Here is a 24,032-nt window from a genome sequence, read left to right as displayed (position 1 = left end):
AACAGATTCAGGTTCTTCCCAGCTGATCCACGCGCAGATGCTTGTCTTTCAAATCTCTAACCGTGTTGGCGCAAAGAGGTGCCCTCACTAGCACAGGCACTCAGGTGGAATGTGGCCTGCACCTAAAGGATAAGAGTATGTTTCGCTGTAATTCGAAAATGGTGAATGCGGTAAAAGTGGTAATGTCTTGAGGCGACCTCACGATCTGCGTGAGAGGTGCGCGACGGTTTTGCGATAGTGGAGATCCAGTATCAGTAGATTGCGATAAGTCGCGTGCCGTGGTCGGAATGACGCGCGCAGTTGAGAATCAATGTTCAGGGGAGTATTTTAGGATGTCCCGTGAAATAAATTCAAGCAGCTGTAGTCTCTCGGAGCCGGTTGTGGAGGATGGTGCTGGTGAAATGATGATGTAGAGGAGAAGAGTCACGATCCCGAAACTGGAGGGGGAGGGAGCTATTGCGGAGGTAGAAAAACTAGTAGCTTTCGCCCGGTCGCTCATGCCCTGTAGCTGAATTGTGGTGGCAGGTGGCAGGAACTAACCAAGTCAGGAACCCACGTTTGTGACAATGCGATTGCTTTGCGTGACAACAGAGAGCAAGTATTTGATGCCTGATTGTGGCAGTATGTTTGCCTGATTAACAAGCCATTAGGTAGGTACCTACTAGGTTAGTACCTAGGTCTTTCTACCACCTACAGGTATTTTCCAGTGACTGACTGTATGGGAATAATAAGGTTTAGGATTAGTCATGATGCAGGTCAGCCTTGCAGCTCAAGGTCTAAGTCGATTGGCTCGACTTTACCCCCCATTCTATAACCTGAGGCAACATTCTTCAGCCTTGGTGTCAAGCAGCTCACCAGCAGAAAGCTAACGCGGCGCGGCGGCCTAGAGCTCCGTTACAGGTAACGACGTAAACGAATCCACAGCCTCAACACCATCACCATCACAACGGCTCTCTGTTACTTTCGACCTGCTTTTTAGTTGCTTCAGAGAGGCTAACCGTATTCTTCATCTCTCTTATCTCGTAAATCACAACGAATCCATCATGTCTCGCCGTTACGATTCCCGAGTACGTTGGCCCTTGAAGCTCCAGTACCTTGAAGCTCTCCCACCAAGCTAACCGGCTTCTATAGACAACCATCTTCTCACCAGAGGGCCGTCTGTACCAGGTCGAATATGCTCTAGAAGCCATCTCACACGCAGGTACAGCCATTGGCATCCTAGCAAAGGATGGTATCGTTTTAGCTGCCGAGCGAAAGGTCACCTCGAAGCTGTTGGAGCAAGACACCTCCGCCGAGAAGCTCTACATCTTGAATGAGTGCGCAAGCCTTCCATTGTGTACCTGCTAGGCCGAAGTTTGTTTATTGACAATATTTTCGTTTAGCAACATGATTTGCGCCGTCGCTGGCATGACCGCCGATGCCAACATCCTTATCAACTACGCCCGACAAGCCGCTCAGCGATACCTCCTAACTTACAACGAAGACATTCCTTGCGAACAGCTTGTGCGTCGACTTTGCGATCTTAAGCAGGGATACACCCAACACGGTGGTCTACGACCCTTCGGTGTGTCTTTCATCTACGCCGGTTGGGATCCTCGTAGACAATTCCAGCTCTATCTCAGCAACCCCTCTGGCAACTACGGTGGCTGGAAGGCTACAAGTGCGGGTGCCAACAACGCAAGCGCACAGAGTCTCCTCAAGCAGGATTACAAGGAAGACTGCACTCTGAAGGAGGCTTGCGGCATGGCGGTCAAGGTTCTCAGCAAGACGATGGATTCTACCAAGCTGAGCAGCGAGAAGAGTACGTCGTGTCTATGAATATCTACCAGAACTCCCGCTAACATCACTCCCAGTTGAATTCGCGACAGTAGGACAGACTGAGGACGGCAAGATCTACCACCGCCTCTGGAGTGCTGACGAAATTACGGCGTTGTTGAAGGAGCATGACCTGGCGAAGAACGAGGAGACAGAGGAAAAGTAAGCAACAAGGCTATAGATTCTTGATAGATGGGGAGAGGAATGTGGAGCCACTCTTATCTGCCCCTGTACAATAATATCATGAAATGACCACAAAACGAGACTTATCCAACTCCTGGCTTGACCAAGTCTAAAAGTGCTGTCGAACACATGATGCTTCGGTGAAAGAGTACTGCAATGCAGGCAAAGCCAGAGCATCTCGGACAAGCATGCAAACTATTCCTAGTCCCCAATATCAGCGTCGCGAACCTCTCAAGTTTTCCATCTCAAATCCTACATCTGTCCCTCTTGCTGCCTCCTCATCATCCGTGATTCGTTGCCATCCCGGCTGAGTATCAACTCCTGGTCGTGGATAAGGCTCGTCGCATTTCGTACTCGAGAGGCGAGGAAAGTGCCGCCTGTAGCTCCAATACGCGATGCTCATGCCCAGAGCGGAGCCTACACAGACATCGTAGACGTCGTGGCGATAATCCTCGCATCTCGATATAGCGACTAGACCAGCGCCGATGAGTGGCAGAAGGCAGACCAGCGCGCGGCTTAGATCACGACCGCCAGCCGAGTAACGAAACACGTGAAGTTGACCAGCGAGGAAGAGGCTGAGAAAACCAAGGCCAGCGAATGAGAAGGATGAGTGGCCAGAAGGGAATGACCGCCAGCCCTCTTGCAGTATGTGGCCATCTTCTGCCGTGCAGACATCAATGGTAACAAGGGTGTTGGCCTTCGTGCCGATTGCGGGCTTGCAACGGTCTAGCAGATCAGGACGAGGCCTGCCAACAGCGTTCTTGATGATGTCAGTGATGAAGGATGTGAGTACAATAGAGATAAGGAACGAGAGGTAAGTGACTTCATGCTTGGCCGCTGATGACCTTGCGATTATGTTGTAAGCGATTAAAACTCCCAGCGGTATGAAAAGGGCGTATACGAAGTTCATAACTAGTAGTCTTTGTTAAGTCCAGTCACAGAAGCTGAGGTTGATATTTGAGACATACAGACAGGGACACGCTCGTGGACCGCAAAGGGATACGAGATCTGCAGATCGTTTATGAAGAACATGCGATGAAATGGGTTGACGAAGAGGACCGTCTGTAAACCTGTCAACAATTGTTCTGAGTTCCCACTGACGATATAGTACAGACCAAGATCCAGCCTGTTGAGAGGAACAGGAAGCCGACATAATCAGGCGCGTGAGTTGTCTATTGTATGTCATGAGTATAACACCAAATAGGTACCGATTTACGAGTCACTATACCTTCCAATATCTCCTCAAAAATGAGATTGGTCCGCTGGATGAGCTATAGCTATGAGCTGGAGCCATGATTGATGACGATGGTGGAAATCAGGTTTGACGGGTGGAGGCGTCGGAACATAGGTAAGCAGACTGCAGTGTCGCAACAATTGGAAATTCAGTTTTTCTTTATCGGCAAATGAGAGGGCGTTTGTATTTGTTACCGAGTCATGCTAAAGAGACGCGGCTCATCAGTTCGGTGCTGTTGAGGAGACGTAACAGGCTCTTGCTGAGGTTGGACATGTTGCCAAATGCGGGAATGAGGGCCCCCTGATATTCCGCTGGTTTTCTGGGGCCATATAGTCAGTACCTATCAATGAGAGAATGCAGATGACAAGTTACTGATGTACACCAACAGTATGCTGCCAACGTTTTTATTAGTTCTCGGGAGACTTAGAGTCAGGACTAAATGGTTACAATGAACTGTCAAACTTTTCAAACCCAACCCCGGCATGAACACCGTTGTTTCGTCTGGGTACTCATTGCAAGAGATGCCCTCAACGCCGTGGCACTCTACACGCAGAAACGGTGCTGAGGGACATAACAGACCAAAATCTACCCATTTTTGTATCCAAGACAATAATGCCAGCCAATATTTTAAACATGGATTTTCATCTCCAACGTTGAAATGAAGAGAGGTTGATATACTGATTTCAGATGGAGTTGATCAGTTACAGGGTAGGTAAGGTCAAATCACCATCCACTATTTCTTAGGCCCAAGCTCTTTCGGATTTCTTCTGTAATGGCTGACGATTAGGAAACTTCGTTGCTTTCCCTCGGCCATAACAACTTTTCAACAAGACAACTCCTACCGATGAAATATCGACAATCGGAAATCTAGAGCCTCTGCCTGCGCGAACACATTGCTTCCGAAGCACCATCTCAGGAATAGCTTCTGAATGTACAACCTGATGTCATAGTTTGCGACGCGACGAAGCGAGATGCTCAAATCGACACACACACCATCGGCAGCCGCTTTGGCACCGCTCCCGCCAGGATGGAGCGAGCACACTGCACCGACTGGACATACATACTATTACAACGCTGAAACAAAAGAATCAACATACAAGCGTCCAGGAGCCCAGCCGCCTCCACAGCCAGCGCAACCACCAGCTCCCGCATATCCTGGTTATGGCTCAATACCATACTTAGCCGATCCCAATGTTGCTAATGCTTATATGGCACAATTCAATCAAGATAATAATGGGCAAAGGTACAATAATAGTTCACGAGGTGGGCATGGAGGAGGTCGTGGAGGCTTCGAAGGTCGACCGCGTCCACAACCTGTTGATAAGCCGAGGAAAAAGGAGCCGATCCCAGGTTGTGAACCATGGATTCTCGTATATACTAAGTACTCGAGGCGCTTCGTATACAACCCTGTTAAGAATGCCAGCTACTGGCGCATACCGGAGAAGTTGATGCCAGCCATTTTGGAGCTTGACAAGGCCCGGCTGCGACAGAAAGCAACAGGAGAGAGCCAAGGAAAGGAGAATAAACAAGATGAAAAGCAACCAGAGCGAGCAATACCGCAAAAGAAGGACGCCCCAGTGGCAGGGTTGGACGACGATAGCGAATATGAAGAGGTCGAGGTGACGGATGACGAAGGGGATGATGAAGGCGATGGAGAACATCCATCCAAACGGCAACGGACTGCAGATCCTGGTGCAGACGAAGACGTCCCCATGGAATTCACAGAAGCTGATTTTGCAGCTCAATTGCAGGCCATGGGAGACGATTACGGCCTTGAACCAGGCGACTACGACGACGGAAACGCTGAAGAATGGCCTGAAGGTGCCGAGGGAGTGCCTCTATCCGTAGACGACGCGAAATACCTGTTTAAGGATCTCTTGAACGACTTCAACATCAACCCATACAGCCCGTGGGAGAAACTCCTGGAGGAAGGCAAAATCATCGATGACTTGCGATATACAGCACTCAGCACGACGAAAGCACGTCGGGATTGCTGGGACGAATGGACGCGCGAGAAGATCGCGGAGTTGAAGGAGCAACGAGCCAAACAGGAAAAGCGGGATCCTCGTATTGCTTACATGGCATTCCTGCAAGAAAAGGCGACGCCGAAGCTGTACTGGCCCGAGTTCAAGAGAAAATACAAGAAAGAGGACGTCATGAAAGATCACAAGATCACCGACAAGGATCGCGAGAAGGCATACCGAGAACACATTGGTCGCCTCAAAATGCCCCAGTCCAAACTCAAGTCCGATCTTACTGCCCTGCTCAAGGCCCAGCCGGTGCACTTACTAAACAACAAGTCGCTATCTACCGGCTTACCCGACCCGGTCCTCACCGACATTCGCTTCATATCCCTCGAGCCCAAGATCCGCGATCCTCTGATCGAGGCTTACGTGAGCAATCTGCCTCCCCCACCAGAGGACCTAGATGCAGCCAAGGACGACGAAGAGCAGCGAAAGCAGCGCGAGTCACGCGAGAAGCGTGAGAAGGCACTGGAGGAGAGAAACCGTGTGGTGGAGGAACAGAAAAGGAAGCGCGATCGAGAAGTGGCGGCTAGTAAAGCCCGATTGAGAGATGAAGAAAGGGAGTTGGAGATGGCCATGAAGGTAGGAAAGCAAGGATTGCAGAGCCAGCTGGCCAGCATGAAGGTTGCAGAAAAGTAACCATGATACCGGAGAAAAAAAGATCTTGTATCTGCATACGCATCTATCTAGTATTCTAATTCTAGCGACTAACAGGGATCGGTTTGTGTCTCTGTAGACAATCACAGCCCATACATGAAAGTCAACTTCTTGTCTGCGTATCGGCGGTCGTTGAGTCTCTCACTCTCGATCTCCTCTGGCGACATGGTGCTTACTATCGCCTGCTTGCGTTTGTTGACCGCTGCAAGCATGAATCGATAAGACAAATATCCGATCAAGGCAATGGCAAGGAAACCCAGCGTGACATAAAATGGAAATCTGTAATGGGGCTTGTATCGCTGTCGGTACAACTGCGCCCCGATCACGCCTCCGAGGTTACCGAAACCATTGACGCCAAGCACAAGAGCTCGCTTGCCAGGCTCAGGCGTGTTGCCACTGAGCCATGCCATAGTGAGAGGAGCCGAAATGTATACACCAGATAGGAGCACACAAAGTGAAACGTACTGCCCAGTGCTCGAGGAGATTGTAACGGTAAGGATCAGACCGATGATACCAATGACCAAGCCACCCAAGATGTGATATCCCCGTTCCTTGTAGTGGTCCGAACTCAGAGCAAAGGCGTAGAGGCCAAGAGCACCACAGACGAAGGGCGGAACTGTCATCTAGATCGCTCGCAGTCAGTCAGGCCCAGTTGAGGCTAAGATGAAGTAAAACATACCAGGTTGGCAAGGATAGACTCATAACCCAGCCCCTGAACAACAAGGGGCAGGAAAACCGAGAATGCACCGCTGGGGACACTTGCGCAAATGTTGAGTAGAAGGACAGTCCACAGCTTCCAGTCTTTCATCGTTTCCACGAAATCTCTCTTGCTCAAGCGATTCTCTTCGATACCATCTTCGCTGTACTCATGCTGTACGAACTCGGCGTTGTCTTGTTTCATGCGTTCAACAGCAAACTCTCGTTCATCTGGTCGAAGAAACCACGCGGAGCCAGGGCCTTTGGGTAGCCACAGCCAAGCAATGATAGCAAAGAAACATGTCAGTGCCCCCTCGATGAGGAAGAGATATTGCCAGTTCTTGAGGCCACCACCACGGAGATGGAAAATGCCATATGCTTGAAGGAGTAAGTAATTAGCTTGCAGAATTGTTACAACCAGAACTCACAGATTGAGCCTGAGAAGGCTCCGGCAATGGCATACTGTCCGTAGAATAGAGCGAGTCTAACACAGAAGTCGTAACGAGGATAGAAGAATGACAAATATGCAACGGCTGTGGGGTAGAAGCCCGCTTCAAAGGCGCCAATGAGCAAACGTGTGGCGATGAGTGCCCCTAGTGCAAGGTCAGAAGAGAGTTGACTAGGTGTGGGAGCGAACGGAAGGGATACAGACCACGTCCTTTGATGAAAGCTTGACCAATTGTCACTGCACCCCAGCCAAACTATAGAATGTGTCAGTAACTTCCCGCTCTTAGTCGTGGTACCGTCTAATTACCATTAAAAAGGGGATCCAATGCTTAGCACCAATATAACGGCCAGCTGCGGCAGAGACGGGCTGCAAGACAACAAAAGTGACGAAGAATAGAGAGACCGCTTCATTCAAATCATCAGGCTCAGCCCCTATGTCTGTGGTAAAACCTGATAACAAGCTGTTAGAAACTGATTGAGCACGTACAAGGGGTAGAGGACCATGAGATATAGTTTACCTTGGGTTTCGGCATTACCAACATTGCCACGATCTAAACCATTAAAAAGATACAGAAGTGAAAGAAGCGGAAGCAACGCAAAATCGAGCTTCTGATTGAGGGCCCGACTTCTCTCCTTGTTCTGCTCGACTGAGTAGGGAGTGGGATGACTCGATGGAGTCTTGCTCGACTTGGTCGGCTGGAGGGCTTCCCGATCCGACATGACTGCTTCTGGTTCAGTTATAGATGTTAATAGGTTTTCTTTTCTCCTGAAAGAGGAGGAGACAGGCAAATTCCTTATGATATACTGCAGATATTACGAGCAGTGCACTGGCGTCGTTGCTGGGTTCATATAGGCACACGTTTGGCAGGCAACTCTCGCTTGCACAGGTTTCCCAAACATACACACCTGGAGGCTCTTGATGATATCTCCGCATATATTCCTAAGGCCCAGGGATTAATTGGGGGTCGGACCAATGATTCGACTTCCAGCTGTTGTCCCAAGAATCTGGTAAGCGTGATCCATGTGTAGGCCCGATCCGGACGTCATTCTGTTTGTCACGGTCGTATATAAATCAAGGTTTGCTGTTGGCCTATCATGAAGTAAGAATCTGACAGCAGACCAGACGCTCGGGATTGAGGCTGACAGGAAGTGCCTCGAATAGGCAGATGCTCAGCGCCACTACTGTAACCTCGATCAAGGTTGCCTGAGCGTCGGGACACAAACTGACCGCATCTTTAGCTCGTGGAAAGCACGTTAAACGTGGTGGATGGCTGTATTGGGGTCGAAAAGTAGCGGGAATTGAGCTAAGGAGGCCCATCTTGACTCATTACCAAGGAGCGGGTACTCATAGAACGAATCGACAAGTGCCTCCACAATTACGCGCAAACCAGGGAAGTAATTCCAAGTTTGCCGCGATGAGCAAATCATGTTGCTGATGATCAAGTTCGTTAAGTCGTGGGCTGTGTCGTTAGGGCTGTAAGGCTGACATATACCCCAGAATCCAGGATCCTTCGCGCTGCTTACTGAGAACGTGTTGTTCCACACTTGGCGTTATGTCGATACGCCTTGATTGCAACAAGGGCTTATGGGTGGCTTGAATGAACGTTCTAGAATAACGCCTCGAGCAAAAGGGGTTACAATATTCTCATGTCGAACGTTGGTTCCTCTGGTGAGCTGAAGTAAAGTTTCCAATGTCTGAAACAGGCACTTCATATGAGTGGCAAGATGCACATCCACTATCCCATTGATGGCGATTGAGGAACCTCCCTAATAACAGATACACTGGGCAGGAGGGCTTGCATGAGGAATCAAAACCTCCAACTGGGCAGACGATGTAAGACAACCCCCCACAGCCATACTGATTCAGTCATTATTCGATACTGTGGTCCTGAACCTCCGTCAGACGTTCCAAGGCACCCAGTGGCACCAAGATGCCATATGCTAATGCTATTGGTTGTGTCGTGAAAGAGGTAATGTAACTCTCCAGATTGTCGGGGTTAAGGACCTTGCTACAGATCGTCTCACTCGGATTTTGGCATCAGAGATTGGTAAAATATTGGTCAGCCTTTTTCTCGACTTCCTGGGCATAGTTCGATATTCCCGCACGACCGGTGACGCCGTCCTCAGTGATGTAGTGATCGATCAAATCGGGTGACACCCACTCGAAGTACACGTTTTTGACAGTGACCAGAGAGTGGGGAACCTCCCTCACAGCTGAGCTGAGGTCTCCCCAAGCTTGCATAACCTCGCATGAATCGTTTTCCTCCTGACCTGGCGGTGCAAAAGGGAGTACCTTCTCTTTCTCTGACAAAACGACAATCTTGGCTTTTAGAGATACGTACTTGGCTGTCAGAACAGCAGGCAGAGAACCGATTTTGTTGCTAACCGCGGCTGTTTTGTCGATCAGGTCCGCTCCGATGAGCACAATATCTATGTCCTTCGCTGCGATGCCAACACTTGCGTCAGTGTGGATTATGAAGCGGCTCCTAGCCTTAGAATTGTTGGCACATGAAGCAATTGATTGTGCCATCTTGACACCTTCGAAGAGTGGTCGGGATTCGAGCACATGAACCTCCACAGGTCGCGAAGTATTTCCCATAACGTGAGTGATGGCCGAGGTGATAGTTGAGCTAGAGGAGAGGGTAAGGATCTTGAGTGGTCCGCCTCCCGACAGATGCTGCTCTATGAAAGTCTGGAACATCGCGCCAGTTCTTGAAGTGGTATTCTGTCGGTCGCGGGCGTAATCCCCCAAGGCTCTGACGATATTATCGATCGAGCTCTTATCTAGTGGGCCGCGGGGTGGTATCCCATCCTGAACTATGTCCAAAGCTGATAGAACAACATTCAAGATAGACGCGCCCATACTTTCTCGCCCGTTCTTCCACAGGTGCCATCCCGCAAACCTGATATTGTTCCACCACTGAACTTGATCAGTGAAATCGACTTTCTTCATAACATTGATATAGGTATCGAGAGCCTTGGTAGCTAGCTGGCGCGCTCCGCTTTCGTGATCTTCCTGCAGAGCGACTAAGCCCCAGCTAAGTGTGCTGCCCACCTCTTGGCCCAAATCAACGTTGAACCATACCCTTCTAAGACTCTCTAGGATGCGCGGAACACCTCCAAAGTCATCGGAGTCGTTGATTGCATCTGGATCGAACCATTCGTACCCCTCATGCTCCCAGTCAATTTTGATGCCAGCCTCACCGCGGCCACCGTCGCTCTCGGATTTGAGAAGGAACCCGAAAGGGTTGACAGTCCACTCTCTCCCAATAGACTCATCAACGAACGAGAATGGTTTGCCCTTCCGAAAAAGGCGTAAAGAGTCATGCGTAAGAGTTGTTTCCTCAGCAAGTTCTCTCCAGGCTGTGGCAAGAGGATCCGCGTCAGTGTCATCTACACTTCCAGAAATGCCTGCATATTTGTGCCTTACCTAGTATGTAAGCACGGGTTCACTGATAAGGTAATACACTTTGCTTACTGATATGTGTTTACGTGACCGCTCCGGCGGAAGAGAGCGACCTGGGGTTTCTTGGCCTCACCGTCAGCGGGGAATCTGAAGATGAAGCTCGTCGCGACGTCTCTGTGCTTGAGAGGTGCCATTCGTGACGAAAGACTGCAGATCTTGGACGGTCAAAGATGACAGCGCGAGATCAAGTGCATGCCGTGGGCCGGTTGGGAAGCGAAAAGATGAGACTTTAGGATGCCGAGTAGGATTTTCGTTGGTGAGACAATTGGTACCTTACCTACTACGCATGGGAACCCAAGGGACGGGAGGAAGGAAGATTGCGAGTACCTTACCTCACCACATGCTTCATCACATGACTGTCACACGTCACTCTCAATTACCTACACCAAGACAGAATGAAAGCGACAGTCATGAATTAAGTTACCAGGAATATCCTTGTCTCTCTTATTTCCATGTTTGAATCCGATTGTGTCCTGCTTGGGTCGATAGTTCGTTTCGCTATTTACTATTAGAGGACATTTAATTGCCCATCATCAACACTAAAGTCATCGTAACTGCATATCCTACATTCAAATGTCGCTTAACACTCTCTCAAATATCCATTAGAATTAAAACCTTAAAAGCATCAACTTTTGTTCCGTAACAAGAACCCAATGTCAGTCGCCAACTTTTGTTGCTCACGGGCGCCCAACTCCAACTCAAATGAGATACCCATTGTTGGATTGCCAATCGACATCAATCCACGAAACCAACTCATTATATAGTATGTGCCCTTGATCAACAAGGATAGGTTGCTGAAGTGCCTCTGATGCCAACTTGTCTGACCATTGCTGTCCCATGTCAACATGTGTTCGATTTGCGATCGGATCGTAGGTTGTCGTAGTCTGTGTCATGTTGACGGAACGTGTCGCAGTGCTCATGTCAACAGGGATAGGGAGACGCTGCACAAGAACGCGAAGATCCCGAAGTACCGTGGCACAGTCCCGACCGTAGTTGCTACCAACTCGACTCTCATCCTCGAACCTCCCAATCACAAAGTCGAGGTCAAGTGAACGAGCCTTTTCACTCCGAGAAGACGGGCACAGATCCTCTACCAGCTGCTGTAACATCAGTACTATGGCAGCGTTGAAAATGAAGTGAAGACCGGCTTGGAGCAGCTTTCGAGGACGATTCACAAGTAGGATCTGTCGAGCGAGCTGGATATTGTGTTCTGCTGATGCTATGCATCGCTTCAGTAGAGGGAGTTGTGGATGTGAACTCAAGGAACACTGCCGCGATACCAGCTTTTCCGCGAATGATTTTTTAACCAAGGCGAAGAAAACGGGGCGGATAGTCAAGATTATTAACTGAAGGACATGTTAGCATAGCCCCAAAAGACATTGGGAAATGGAGAAATTGCCTGGTTGTAGTGCATGTGCAGCAAGCAAGTGGCTGGATCATCGCTCAACCCGTTACTTGTGAGTTGTACCGTAGGTGGAAGTTTCAGACACCACTCGTCGAGCATACTGATCTCCCCTTCGAGGCTCCTCACAGGTCTTGCGGCGTCTTCTGACGGGGAAATGCGATATGTATTGCACACGATATGGCATGATATCCGAGAAAGCTCGACATGAGCTTTGAGACCATCTGCTGGAGGCATAGACCTATCGAATGGAGTCAGCCAGAGCGAAGGGGCATATAGGAGGGCAAACCTACGGAGCATCGCAAGGAAGGGGTAACCGAATTGCGTCGTCCATGATGGTTGGGGGTCTCCCCATGAGGCAGCTTAAGTAGCGATCCAGTACATACAGCGTCCAGAACACGCGTTTGCCACTCTCGTCAAGCCAGCCCCTATGCGCGCCGTGCATGATGCTGATATGCATAGCGTTGCTCACGCAGATATATGCGGCATCACGGCGGTTCATCTCTATCAGGTAGAACCCCATCAATGTCAGCACCGATACTTCGTTGGGCGTAAAGCGTGTAATGTCAAGCGGGTTCCCTAGGAGCATACGGGCCCGGCTGAAGTAGTTCTCGCTGAGATGAGGGTCTATAGAGATATCCTGAGGCGGCATGATCATAGCTTGAGATACCACAGCAAATGCAGTCTGGTAGAAAGCCAAATGACGGCACTTGGCGAGACGCAAGGCTGCCGAGTCTCGTTCCACGGAGGGGATTGTTGGCGTTGAAGTGAGATCCCCCCACCAGTAGATTCCTCCACTTGGCCATTGGCAGTTACCATCTTGGATGAAATAACGAAGCTCGGATAACATTGAGTCCATCTCTGGGGGTGCAGGAAACCATGTCGGGTCAACATCTCGATCATGCAAAGGTCGCGAGTCGTAGGTCTGGTAACGACCAAGACTCGACAAAAACGCGCTTCCGTCAGAACCTGGACGCAGATTTTGATATGCAAGAGGCAGAACTGTAGTCATGAATTCCTTCAAGTAGTCGAGGAAAGTTGCGCCACTCGTCTCACCCAGGAAACGAGCATAGCCGTCAGGGTCATGCAACAGGCGACCCTCGGTTGAGACCAAGTTCTCTTCGTCGTCCTGCCGGTTTTGAGGCGTTGCCCCGGGATGTGATAGCTGGATAGAGTGTGTTCGAGAAAGTCCATAGCTGGGTTCCTGTATTCGAGTATCTGATAGCTGAGCCTGAAGATGAAGATGAGGCGGTTGTTGCTGGAATTGTCGATGTATACTGGGATACTGGAGCTGGGGAAGCTCAGGCGGCACTCGCCCGATATGCGCAGTTGCATCTATCGTTGGCGTTGTCTGTGCCGCTAGACTAACGGCCGATGATCCAATGTCATGGCTAGAGGCGGTCCAACCAAGCAAATCCGAAAGTTCTTGGCGGCTTGCAGAGTCCGGGACGGCGTTTGATACAGCTGCTGGGACAGTGTCTCGAAGAACCCGTTCATAGAGATCGACCTTGTGTTTCAAATCCTCGAGCTCTGAGCGCGTGATGCTCACCTTCTCAACAGGCAGAGGATATATGCAGTCGCGTGAAGAGGATTGGCATTGCCGACACGGGTGCTCACCAGAGCATCTGACTCTTCTCACATTGCAAGCGTTGCACCTTTTCAGCGAGACGCGTGTTAGATAAAGACGTGAGCTGCTTTTATGATGATATGATTTAAGTCAGTGACTTGAGGGGGAACCTCAGTCAAGCTTGACGTCTGCCGAAACGCAGGAATAATTGAGTATAATTGAAGTGAAATTGATACATCGGTAGATGGTACATAAAAGAAGATGGACACAAACAAACCCATTGCAAAATATATCGATTGAATAGCTACAGTAGTGTGGTACTGTAGACGGGTAGACACATAGAAACTAATCAACTTACGCTGTAGCGACACGCTTGCGATGCTCGGGAGCAACCTTGTGCCGGCGGGGATTGACAGGAAGCCGTCGCGGATTATGGGAGGCAGAGAGGGAAGCCCGAGGTCGAGCCGATTGTGGTCCAGTTGCATTCGTAGTTGCAGTTGGGCCAGAGTCGTCGGGCTGCTTCATGGCTTAGTCGTTCGTGAGTCTCCGTTTCCAAGAGGAGAACACTCGTCGTTTACTCTCAGAGACTGAGAACCAGTCACCCCCTGCCTGCTAAGAACCTACCAAGCAAGTGCTAGGTTAGTACAGTACCACTTTAGGGGTCGCCGCTCAGAAAAGATTGCATTGGATGTTGATGTCCCCCACCCGAAAGGATTCTCATAATGTTCAACCGTTGGTGCGGAAATTTGGGAGGGAAGCCGGAATCAGTCAATCAATTATGGAGATTTCATATCGCCAAAAATATATCACCTCGACCTGGATCGCCTCGCTTGCGGCACGGTTCGTTGAACCCTGCAGACTTTGTATGTATTTCGACTGTTGCGCTCCGCTCCGCTCTGCTCTGCTCTGCCCTGCCAGCCTGCCTACGGCAATGGCCCGAGCAACAAGGCCTGCACAGACTCGAACTCTGATTTTAAAGTTCGTTCCATTCACGGCGGCTTTTCCCTGCAAAGAAAGACACTCTCAGACCTGTTGATTGGCATACCCGCGTGTGTGTGTCCAATGTATTATCAATGTGCATGCTGACACATGGTTGATCTCTGTTTGAACAACTCCAACGCTAAGCCGAGGTAGTACTCCTTAACCTGCATGGAATAAGACAGAACAACGTCGCTTGACAAGGGCTTGCAACCTTGTCAGCTTCATCTCGAGACTCGACCGTTGATTGCTTACACAAGCAAAACTCTTTACCTCCTGCACAGAACTCAATAGGGGAACTCGTTGAGTGTCAGTAGCAGTGATGTTGTTGGGCTGTGCCCTCGACGCATTCCCAGCATCCATGCTTAGACCTTCTTATGCGTGCTAAAAAAAAAAAAAAAAAAAAAAAAACGAGACCCTTGTTGTAAAAGATCTTGGCATATATTTCTTGCAGTTTCTTTCTTTACATTGCTAGTCTGTCTTGCATCTGTGGGCAACCATAGGACGTCGTAGACCAGAAGGGAAGAGAATCCGTTTCTCAGCAAGTGTGTGTGTAGCCAGATGCTGGGATGACCGGCCCGCCTCTGCATGGCATCTCGACAGCGTGAAACTCTTACAACGGTCTTTCCGAAATATGAAATAATGACTCAACATCAGCGAGTCAATTTGTCAATCTCAAGTGAAAGCATGGGGGGCCTCGGAGCATGTTGTAAGAGGCCCGTTCAAGCACAACCATCCAATGTCATGCGCTTCCATACAGTCCTTCTTGCTCTACCTAAAAGATGACATTGCCGGCCGGGCGATTCCCATCGTTATTGCCAATTGCAGAGGCTCACTCCGTTTCGTGTAACGGGGATACTACGTTTAACGGTCAATAACAACACTTGGTGCAGTGCGGGCCAAGACTTATGAAGTCATCCCGAGTACTGAATCTCACGGCAACTAGCCCACGAGGGAGTACCACTGGAAATCAGAAACACAAAACGGGCAGTCGATAGACGGGCGTTCGTGGAATGGGCGACATGCAGCTTGATGCCGACTTATATCAGGCCGTGTTAAGCCCATCATATTAGGCGCAGTACCCGAGAAGCGGCCCGTAACAGTGCGTTGAAAGTGTGGCAACTGGAATAAGCTTAAGGGGACATACCAAAAATGGAGAGCTGCGACCTCCTGTCAAGAACAGCCTGGATACTGAGATGCGACAATGGATGCATGGACACAGAGAATGGAAATTGGACATTGTAAATATTTTTTAAATGTCGTGGTGGGGCTCTAACAAAATCTACAGAACACCAAAAGGAAAAACTGAAATCCAACTTTTGTCTCCTAATTCGCAGTATGTACTGAAACGATAATGGCGATAACAAATAACGAATAACAGAGGATATAGTAAATAAAAAATGACTTAAGCGGCCAGACTGCTCTTTTCAGTCCAGTCACCTATTTTCGCTGCCCTTGCAAACCCATTACAAACGTAGGTATCCGTTCATTCGTGCTGTCATAACATTTATTGCTTGAAAATAGATTCAACAATCTCGCCTGAACGAGTGCCCAGGACGGAGAGGAGGGTGTCGCTCAGCTAGGGACAAAGTTAGTGTCTGTCGAATGAACATGATCAATTCACGGTGGATCACTTACCCCGTGAGTACCCTCGCAGCAGCCCTGCAGCCAGACGCCAGAGTCGTCGGCAACAGTGCCAGGGGAGAACTTGACTCTGTAATCCCTTCCAACGGCCAGCTTGCGCTCGCCATCTTGTGTCTCGACGTTCCAGCCATTGACACCCTTGGGGGACTCGTTGCGTCCCGACACGGTCTTGGGGAGCATTGTCCATGCGTCCTTGAGCATGTCGACGTGAGCGCTTCGCTTGTAACCGGTGGCAGCAACGATGAGATCAACTTCAAAAGTCTCCTGGTCGACAAAGCCATCGAGAGGGCCATCATTCACGCGTTGGACCTTGATCTCGAGAGCGTCACCCTTGGTGTCGACGCTGGCAATCTCACGGCCAGCGAGAATTCTGTGAGGCCACTGTGTCTCATCGTCACTGATCTCACGCTTCTGGTCATACATCTTCTCGAAGAGGTGCTCAATGAGCTCCAGGCGAACAACACCGTAGTTGGTAGCGCGAGCCTCAGTCAAAAGAGTCTCACGGGCCTTGACAGATCGAGGCCACAGGTTGTCAATGTACTCAGGGTTGAAGATGGAGTTGACGCTGTCCGTCATCGTCAGCAGAGGTCCCGGAGGTTCCTATGATGGGCAACTGTGCACAACTTACAATGGAGAGTCATCACTGGGGCGCAGGAACTCCTGGCGCATGATGAGGTATGTTTTGGAGTTCGGGTACAGGTTCTGGACGTTGTTGAAGATCTCGGCGGCACTCTGGCCGGCACCGATAACAGCAACACGGTAAGGAGCGTTCTGCTTAGCTAGGATCTGAGGGGCGTAGTTGGCGAATTGAGAAGAGTGCAGGACACGAGGGTGTTTAGCAGGGAGGCTCTTGGGGAGCGAAGGCTGGCCACCAGCAGCAACAAGAACGTGACGGCTGCGGAAAGATTGGACCTGGCCAGTCTTGCCATTGCGAGCCTGGACGGTAAAAGTCTTGACAGCACCGGCCTCCTTGCTCTCGGGGGAGATAGAGAGAACCTCGTTGTTGTAGCTAACAACATGGTCAAACCAAGAAGAGCACCAGCGAAGGTAGTCCTCGTATTCAGTACGGGCAGGGAGGAAAGTGCTCAAGTTGGTAAAATCAACGAGACGACCCTGACGGTGGAGGTAGTTGAGGAAAGTAAACTCAGATCGGGGGTTGCGAAGAGTGGCCAGATCCTTGATGAAGGAGATTTGCATCTTGGCTCCAGGGAGCAGCATACCGGCGTGCCAAGCGAACTTGGTCTGCTTCTCCAGGAAAAGAACCTTGGGAGCTGCGCCATCAGGGCGAAGCTTCTTGCCCTCGGCAATGGCATCATGAATAGCGACGGCTACAGCCAAAGATGCGGGGCCGAAGCCAGCGCAGATGAGATCAAACTCAGAATCCGTGGGAGCGGACTCGAGATAAGGAGATCTCTCCTTGTGAACTCGGGGTCCATGGCGAGCAGCAGGGGCAGCTCCGTTTCCGTTGCTGTTACCGTTGACATGGCCGTTGTGGCCGTTAGTAATACCGTTGGTGCCATTTGTGCCGTTGTGACCGTTGGTGGTACCGTTGGAGACTGGGGTCTCGGAGCCGTTGAATGAAACCTCGCTGTGGGGTGACATGATGACTGATTGCTGTTGAAGAGGGGTATAGGTCTAAACTTTTAATAGAGTCTTTAAATGCAGGCCAAGTTTTATAGCACAAACTTTGTGTCTATGAGATTTGGCGTATTCAAAGTCGTGACGTGTGAGAAACCGGGAAGAGGTCCACCAAGTAAATGGGAGATTGTGAGGAATAGATCCGGTTTGCAGAAGCTCTTATTCCTGCTCGAGAATGAGGTATTGCCCAATCTGGTCAATATGGTGCACAGATTGGATAAACGATGCAGATGAGCTTCATATAATGGATAAAAGGTTGAATGAAGCTTCCAATGTCCGGATTGTCGTAGAGGCAAAAGTGGCACTATCAGGGTCTAACTCTGAAGAGATATGTTGAAGAGCTTTAGGTAATACCACCGAGGCTTGGGAGAAGCTTCGTCAATGAAGATAGAAAGAACAGAAGAACGGAGCAGCTCCGAAAGACGGGGGAGATATGGCATTTTGTAGTTCAGACGGGGATGGGATCTACAAGCTATTTCCTCGGTCCCATATTGCGTGCCATATTCTTATTCGGAGTCAAACTAAGCTACAGACCCTCAAAAGAAGCAGGCAAGAAAGTACAGTAGAGTACATACAAGCTCACGGCGAAGCTGCAGTCGAGCGAGGTACACTGCATTACATGACGAGACGCCTGCTGGCGCCGGACACGCCTCATTAGGTACATGGAGGAGGCGGATACGAGTACAAGGAGGTTCTCCATGGCTAATACAACCTCGTCAAGCTCGTACGTACATACTTGGGGAGGTACATTTGCGATGGAGCCATGATACATAAAAACCATCCATGATGGAGACACTACTATACTGAGCCGGGAAGAGCACAGCTAGCTAGCCCACTGGAGACTGGGCTTTTGCTCCCAGTGCCGGTCATCCTGGGCTGGGCTGGGCTGGGCCGAGCACGGCGGCCAAGCCAAGACGTGGAGCCGCGGTTACCAAGCAAGCAAAAAGCATAGCGAGCGGCAGAATGGAAGCCGGGTCAGGCCAGAAATTCAACAGAACGTGAATGAGAATGGTGACGGAATCCATTGCTGTTAACGTCAGTCAACGTGACTCTGGTTAGTAGGTAGTGAATGGTACCAGGACTAAGCCCAAGCCTAGGCCCTGTAGAGGGTGGGATCGGGAAATGGTGGGGGTGGGCTAAATGCCCTGCTGTAGAGAAAGCACCAACCTTTTCGAGCTTTAGCTCGGAGGGGTCCTGTAAGCCATTTTGGGCTTCTATTTTTTTGTTTTTTGTTTTTTTCTTTATTTTCGTGAGTGTTTCAGTTTCTCTGTTCAAGCTTTACCTGTGTTGGACCTCGTGAAGTGGGAGAGCGAGCATAGCACTCATATACCAAACCTGCGATATTCTCATCGTAACTCTCAGGACTCATGTTGACCCTCGATCAACTCAAGCAGCGATCACCATGAGAGTGCTCCAAAGACATAGGCACAGCATGGTTAAAGGATTGCCTCATGCAGACCCCGTCTGGGTTGGGTTCTAATGGTTGTGTCAAAACTTCAAAGGCTCTGTCAGCCGCTGCAGGATGGGCGACACGACGCAATAGGACGACAGGCTAGGCCAGTCATCGGACTGCAAGGGATGGAAAATGGATGGAAAATGTCGCGCAGTCAATGGCTCTGCGGCCGAATCCTCCATGTCCATGGCCGCGGCGTGCCTCGTGGACCCTCCTCGTGGGACTTCATCAACGCCGTGAAGTTCCGTAGCGCATGAGTGAGCTTCGAGGCGCCACTGCCCACTCATCATCTCCGAGCAGTATCACACTGGTTTGCGGGTCTAAAGAGAACTCCCCAACTAGCCAACCCGCCGCAAGCCCCCAGCGTGGAGGGACCCTCCAGGGATGCGTGGCGGCGTGGGTTGAGTCCGGCACTCGAGGTTGAATGAGGAAACGATGAGCATCAAATGGGCAGAGGAAAAGGCCATGAGCAAGGGTCGAAGCATGTTAACCGGATACCCATACTCGTGGGTGAAGCTCAAGCAAAGTTTGTTTTTAGTTTATTGACGAGCGATGATGATCAGTCTTGGAACCTTCCTATATGGACGAATGTTGTAAAAGCTTGGGCCTTTCGCGAATGGCGATCGATGTATGTTGACATCTTTAAATCGAGACTGTGATATGTATACCAATTCCTCGGCTTGAGAGGTCCCCTAGTTCGACCTCATCCAGAGTCTGCGGACTCGAACTACTCTTTGACCCATATTCTCCTCCAAACCTCCGACTTCTACAGTCTTCTACGCGGTGTTTTTCTTCAGCTTCATCTGTACAGGCGGGGTGTTTATGGCCACTTGCGTCTCAAGGCGGTGGCAGGAGGAAGTGGAGGTTCCTGAATTACGAGCAAACTAACCAAGGATCCCCAGTAAAGAAGCGTAAGTATGGACGAATATGATGCGACGTCGGCGATGATCTTTGGTAAAAGATCAGATAAGATAGACATGACAAAACAGCGACCAAGCTTGGCGAACTCTGCAAAGGTTGACGCCGCTGAGCAAGGATCAGACGGCCTTACTACTGGAAATATGCTTGCCATCCCAGCTGGCGTCACAAAAGGTTGAAGCAGCCGCAGTTCAAAGTCCAGTCCATTGCTTGCTAACTGGGCCGATGCAGACCCTTGAAGACGCTACGCATTTTTGTTCCGTGGGATCGAGGCATGGGTTCGAAACGTCCAGTCTCGCCTGGGCCGATGACGGCTTTCTGCAGCCCCTATCGCCCAAGCTCTTTCACACCGTTCAGACACGACGTTAATCCCATGGGTTGGGGCAGAGAAAAACTTGACCAGCACAGGCACAGGAACGCACAGAGTGCGGCGAAGAACGGCTTTGGTTTGACGGCGTCCACGCCAGAAGAGCCGATCACTCGAGCCTCGCAATGTCGTTCGACGACAGGGAGGGGCAGTCCCGCAGAGAAGGTGGAAGGTGGATGGCAAAATGCTGATGATTGGAGTGTTGATGGGCGGCGAATACCTTGGGCTCCATTGTGGAGATGAGGGAATTATCTGATGATCTGATAAACCGGATCTGATAAGATCTAATTAGCCAGCTTACAGTAGCGTCGCGCACCAAGCTCGAGTTGACTGGTTACCGACCTCTGAGCGGCCCAGGGGTCTTTTAGCACCAGATGGCCCCTGGTGCTTGTGCTCGCAACCCAACCCCTGTAACAATTATGCTATGTTTTTCTTCTTGGGGACAGGTACCGACCGAATGAGCGCCAGCAAGCGGAGGGCAATTGTGAATGGAAGAAAAATTTTCTTCTCTGGTGAACAGAAGCTTATCCCTGTTGGACCAAGGCACAAGATTCTTGACCTATAAGCGCAAGCACTTGGCGTTAAATCTCCATCGATTGATGAGCTGTCTAGAGCTGCATTTGCCTAACAGGGTCTACGCTTTTGGGGGATAATCGGGCTAGCGGGTAATAATTTTGCAGAGGTCCATCGATTGACTGATTGATTAGATGCAAATGCGCCGGAGAAGGCTTCTCAGACCGATAACGGTGCTTCCCGATATAGTCCATACAGCTGGGATACGCCGGCATCGATGTTGCAATGACAGAAATCATGGAGAGCAGATATGCAGCCATGGGACGACACGACTCTGGGAATACCCGTAGTATGGCTCGATATGATCGGCAAAACCGTAAGATGATGCCAATTGCGGGTGACCATGTTGCTTTTTCTTCGACCTCTTGGACCCTTGTTTTCGTGATACGTTTCCGTGCTGTGATCTAGAACACCAAGCCAACGCTCCGGCAGTGCCTGGTCTGACGGTTGGTTCGCACATCAAAGGATCTCGTACCCGTTTGCGATCCCGTGTCCGAGGGTCCAAGTAGTACCTACAGTAGCCTCCCTCATGTCGTCAAATTATCCCAGCAATCGTCAGTAGAAACCCATGCCATAACCAGACACCTTAAGCGCCTCTGTCACCATGCACGTGGGAGGCAAAGCTTCTTCATGAGAAAAAGCAGAAATTTTCGGGCAAAGGCACTATTCAGCACAGTAAGAGAAGCCGCTTTGCCTTGCCGAGATCAGACTATAGTGATACTGTGACAATGCATACTCTAGCTGGAATTTGAACATGGGAATGAATGCACATGAAGCATACGAGGTTCGGTCAAATTCGAATGTTGACTTTGCACAATGAGCGTGTTGAGCTTGCAGGTTTGGTTGACACCATACATCATCTTGGCCACCCCTGGACTTGGCCAGGAGCATTACACCTACGTCACAGGCTGCTCGAAAAGTTTTTGCCGGCTACCAATGTTTATGAGGGGAGCTTTTCACCTTACAGGTGGTGGTCAGGTAGTTTAAAAGATCTTCCAATTGACGAAATATATTAATAGGACGTTCTTGACTTCCTGGATTACGCTTTAAAAACACATATCAATTGGGCGGGCATGAGTACTGTTTTCTTGTAAGGTATCCGTAAATCCTGGAATAGACCGGAAGTTTTCGAAGCGAGCGACGTTGACCATGTAAGGTTGCTAGGTACATGGGAGTCCAGGGGAGAGTACATCATTTTCATTTACGTGTACATTAGATTATCTGATTAGATCCGGGATCAAAAGATCGGCGAGCTTTCAGCACTCAATACTTCATGGACGAAAGCAAGCTGTAGGTGTCGAGGCACTTGAATTTTCTCGATATGCAGCCACATAACAGAGAAAATAGCAACTACATCGTCTCACTCAGAATAAGAATATTTGAACACCAGAGCAGAATTGACGTTGAGAACTGATCTTTGAGAATATTCATTCAGGGTAGCAAGCTCTGGCCTCCACTTGGATGAATGATGAATGCATTGACCAATTCGGACGAGCAGTAGTGGTTGGTCATAGCCCACACCCTCCCTTCCATTTCTCCACCTGCACCTTGCATCATCAAACGCCAGGGTCAGAAAATCCACCATCATCACCGCCGTTCGCTTCATCGGGCATCGCATCATCACCCTCAACATTGCCCATTAGCTTCATTAAAGCCGCAACGGGATCAATCACTCCGCCCGTGGCGATTCTGACTCGGCAGCAAGCCTGTCGTTCGTGCTATGCTCTCGGAGGTAGCCGTCAACCTGCCTGTCACAATCACAGGCAACAATCTGGAAGGTGATATTAACTTGACGGGCCTGGCATTTCTCCATAATCTCGGCTCGGTGTCCGCACTGCTCCTTTCCGCTTTATTCGTTTCAGCGTCGTTCTTCTCCCAGCCCAGTATCCCTTCGGGAATCCGAGCCTGCGCCGACCAAATATGCGTTTTCCCTCCAGTCGGTTTGGGGTTTGCCCTCATGGAGTGCCTCTTTTCCTGCTTCCTATTCCAACTTCGCTCACCTCTGCTTCGTCTGAGCCAGAGGCACAGCTGTTTCCACCTAGTTGTCCCGATCCTTAACCCGTCGGTTCCTCTTACCAGTTTTCACAGCATTTCTCTCATCCAATGCCCTGCGTGGCACATTCACGCTGTGTTGATGGTGTTATCATCTTCACCAACCCAACATCCATCTCGTAGACAAGGTAAATGACATACAGCGTTCTCTTAATCCCGATCAATGCACATGCTATGCCCCTCAAACCCCCTCTTGCTTGCTCTACCCCCCCTCTTACGCCGGGAAACATCACTATCTCGGGAACCTCCCGCGTTGACTAATATCGTTTCACCATCATGGTGTTTTGATCAATGTCATCCCACGTGTATAACCCTCTCCCGCCATTGCCCTTGGGTATTGGAAATGCCCTCCACTTACTGGCTTCGACCCTGCCTGATCTCATCACCCTGTGACTCAACCTGCATGAGTCTACTTCGTAACCATGGGGTTTACAAGATTCGTTGTGGGCGATAGCTTACTGGAAGACGGATACCTGAACTAGCAAGCGTTCAAGCTCCCATGCCATTTATCCAGACGAGTCTATTCTATGACTTAGACAACGCGTCTAGACACTGGTTAGTAGGGTCGAAAGTCACTTGTCAAGTTGTGGCTCCCCTTCTATCGCGGGTCGACCCGTCGAGGATCCCTTGTCTGCATAACCAAAAGCAACTCCGATATCGACCCTCAACCCTCAACCCGCATGCCGTCTTTCGGGTTGCTCTTGTCAGCCACAATCTCTACGTTATGCCTAGCTTCGAGAATTCCTCTAGTGCACCGTCTCACATGCAGCAATTTGTTTTACCTTATAACCGCCATAAGCCTTCACGTAATCATTTGCTAGGCACCCTGGGACCGTTGAACCTTACATCGAGCCTCCTCAGGTGCCAAGAGAAATTAGCCTTGCCTTTTGGGGGCTGGCTTGCCGATCTGATTCGCAG

At 50.0% G+C, this 24,032-nt stretch overlaps 7 protein-coding genes across 7 annotated transcripts; 2 read left to right on the top strand and 5 right to left on the bottom strand.

The window, feature by feature from the left end:
* Positions 1–1,043: 1,043 nt before the first annotated feature.
* Positions 1,044–1,981, top strand: FMAN_02781 (putative PRE9-20S proteasome subunit Y13 (alpha3); the record flags this gene model as incomplete). The annotated part of the gene is made up of 4 exons (XM_041831515.1): positions 1,044–1,067; positions 1,132–1,334; positions 1,383–1,801; positions 1,854–1,981. 4 exons carry the CDS (start codon positions 1,044–1,046, stop codon positions 1,979–1,981), a joined length of 774 nt encoding a protein of 257 aa, XP_041682070.1.
* A 231-nt stretch (positions 1,982–2,212) lies between these two features.
* Positions 2,213–3,292, bottom strand: FMAN_02780 (putative DPP1-diacylglycerol pyrophosphate phosphatase; the record flags this gene model as incomplete). The annotated part of the gene is made up of 4 exons (XM_041831514.1): positions 2,213–2,910; positions 2,967–3,060; positions 3,114–3,170; positions 3,227–3,292. The coding sequence occupies 4 exons, from the start codon at positions 3,290–3,292 to the stop codon at positions 2,213–2,215; spliced, it is 915 nt and encodes a 304-aa protein (XP_041682069.1).
* A 911-nt stretch (positions 3,293–4,203) lies between these two features.
* FMAN_02779 (uncharacterized protein) lies at positions 4,204–5,895 on the top strand (the record flags this gene model as incomplete). Its single annotated transcript, XM_041831513.1, has 1 exon — positions 4,204–5,895. The coding sequence occupies one exon, from the start codon at positions 4,204–4,206 to the stop codon at positions 5,893–5,895; it is 1,692 nt and encodes a 563-aa protein (XP_041682068.1).
* Positions 5,896–5,996: 101 nt separating this feature from the next.
* FMAN_02778 (uncharacterized protein) lies at positions 5,997–7,776 on the bottom strand (the record flags this gene model as incomplete). The annotated part of the gene is made up of 6 exons (XM_041831512.1): positions 5,997–6,536; positions 6,593–6,987; positions 7,038–7,202; positions 7,262–7,310; positions 7,364–7,506; positions 7,575–7,776. 6 exons carry the CDS (start codon positions 7,774–7,776, stop codon positions 5,997–5,999), a joined length of 1,494 nt encoding a protein of 497 aa, XP_041682067.1.
* A 1,318-nt stretch (positions 7,777–9,094) lies between these two features.
* Positions 9,095–10,656, bottom strand: FMAN_02777 (uncharacterized protein; the record flags this gene model as incomplete). Its single annotated transcript, XM_041831511.1, has 2 exons — positions 9,095–10,481; positions 10,535–10,656. 2 exons carry the CDS (start codon positions 10,654–10,656, stop codon positions 9,095–9,097), a joined length of 1,509 nt encoding a protein of 502 aa, XP_041682066.1.
* A 564-nt stretch (positions 10,657–11,220) lies between these two features.
* On the bottom strand, positions 11,221–14,016 carry FMAN_02776 (uncharacterized protein; the record flags this gene model as incomplete). Its single annotated transcript, XM_041831510.1, has 4 exons — positions 11,221–11,868; positions 11,922–12,165; positions 12,218–13,615; positions 13,850–14,016. 4 exons carry the CDS (start codon positions 14,014–14,016, stop codon positions 11,221–11,223), a joined length of 2,457 nt encoding a protein of 818 aa, XP_041682065.1.
* A 1,960-nt stretch (positions 14,017–15,976) lies between these two features.
* FMAN_02775 (uncharacterized protein) lies at positions 15,977–17,715 on the bottom strand (the record flags this gene model as incomplete). Its single annotated transcript, XM_041831507.1, has 3 exons — positions 15,977–16,048; positions 16,108–16,678; positions 16,742–17,715. The coding sequence occupies 3 exons, from the start codon at positions 17,713–17,715 to the stop codon at positions 15,977–15,979; spliced, it is 1,617 nt and encodes a 538-aa protein (XP_041682064.1).
* Between the last annotated feature and the right edge of the window lie 6,317 nt (positions 17,716–24,032).

This window comes from Fusarium mangiferae (genome assembly GCF_900044065.1).
Source record: "Fusarium mangiferae strain MRC7560 genome assembly, contig: FMAN_scaffold006, whole genome shotgun sequence".
NCBI lineage: Eukaryota > Fungi > Ascomycota > Sordariomycetes > Hypocreales > Nectriaceae > Fusarium > Fusarium mangiferae.
The sequence above is the reverse complement of the archived record's forward strand: the minus strand, read 5'-3'. Positions and strand labels throughout refer to the sequence as shown.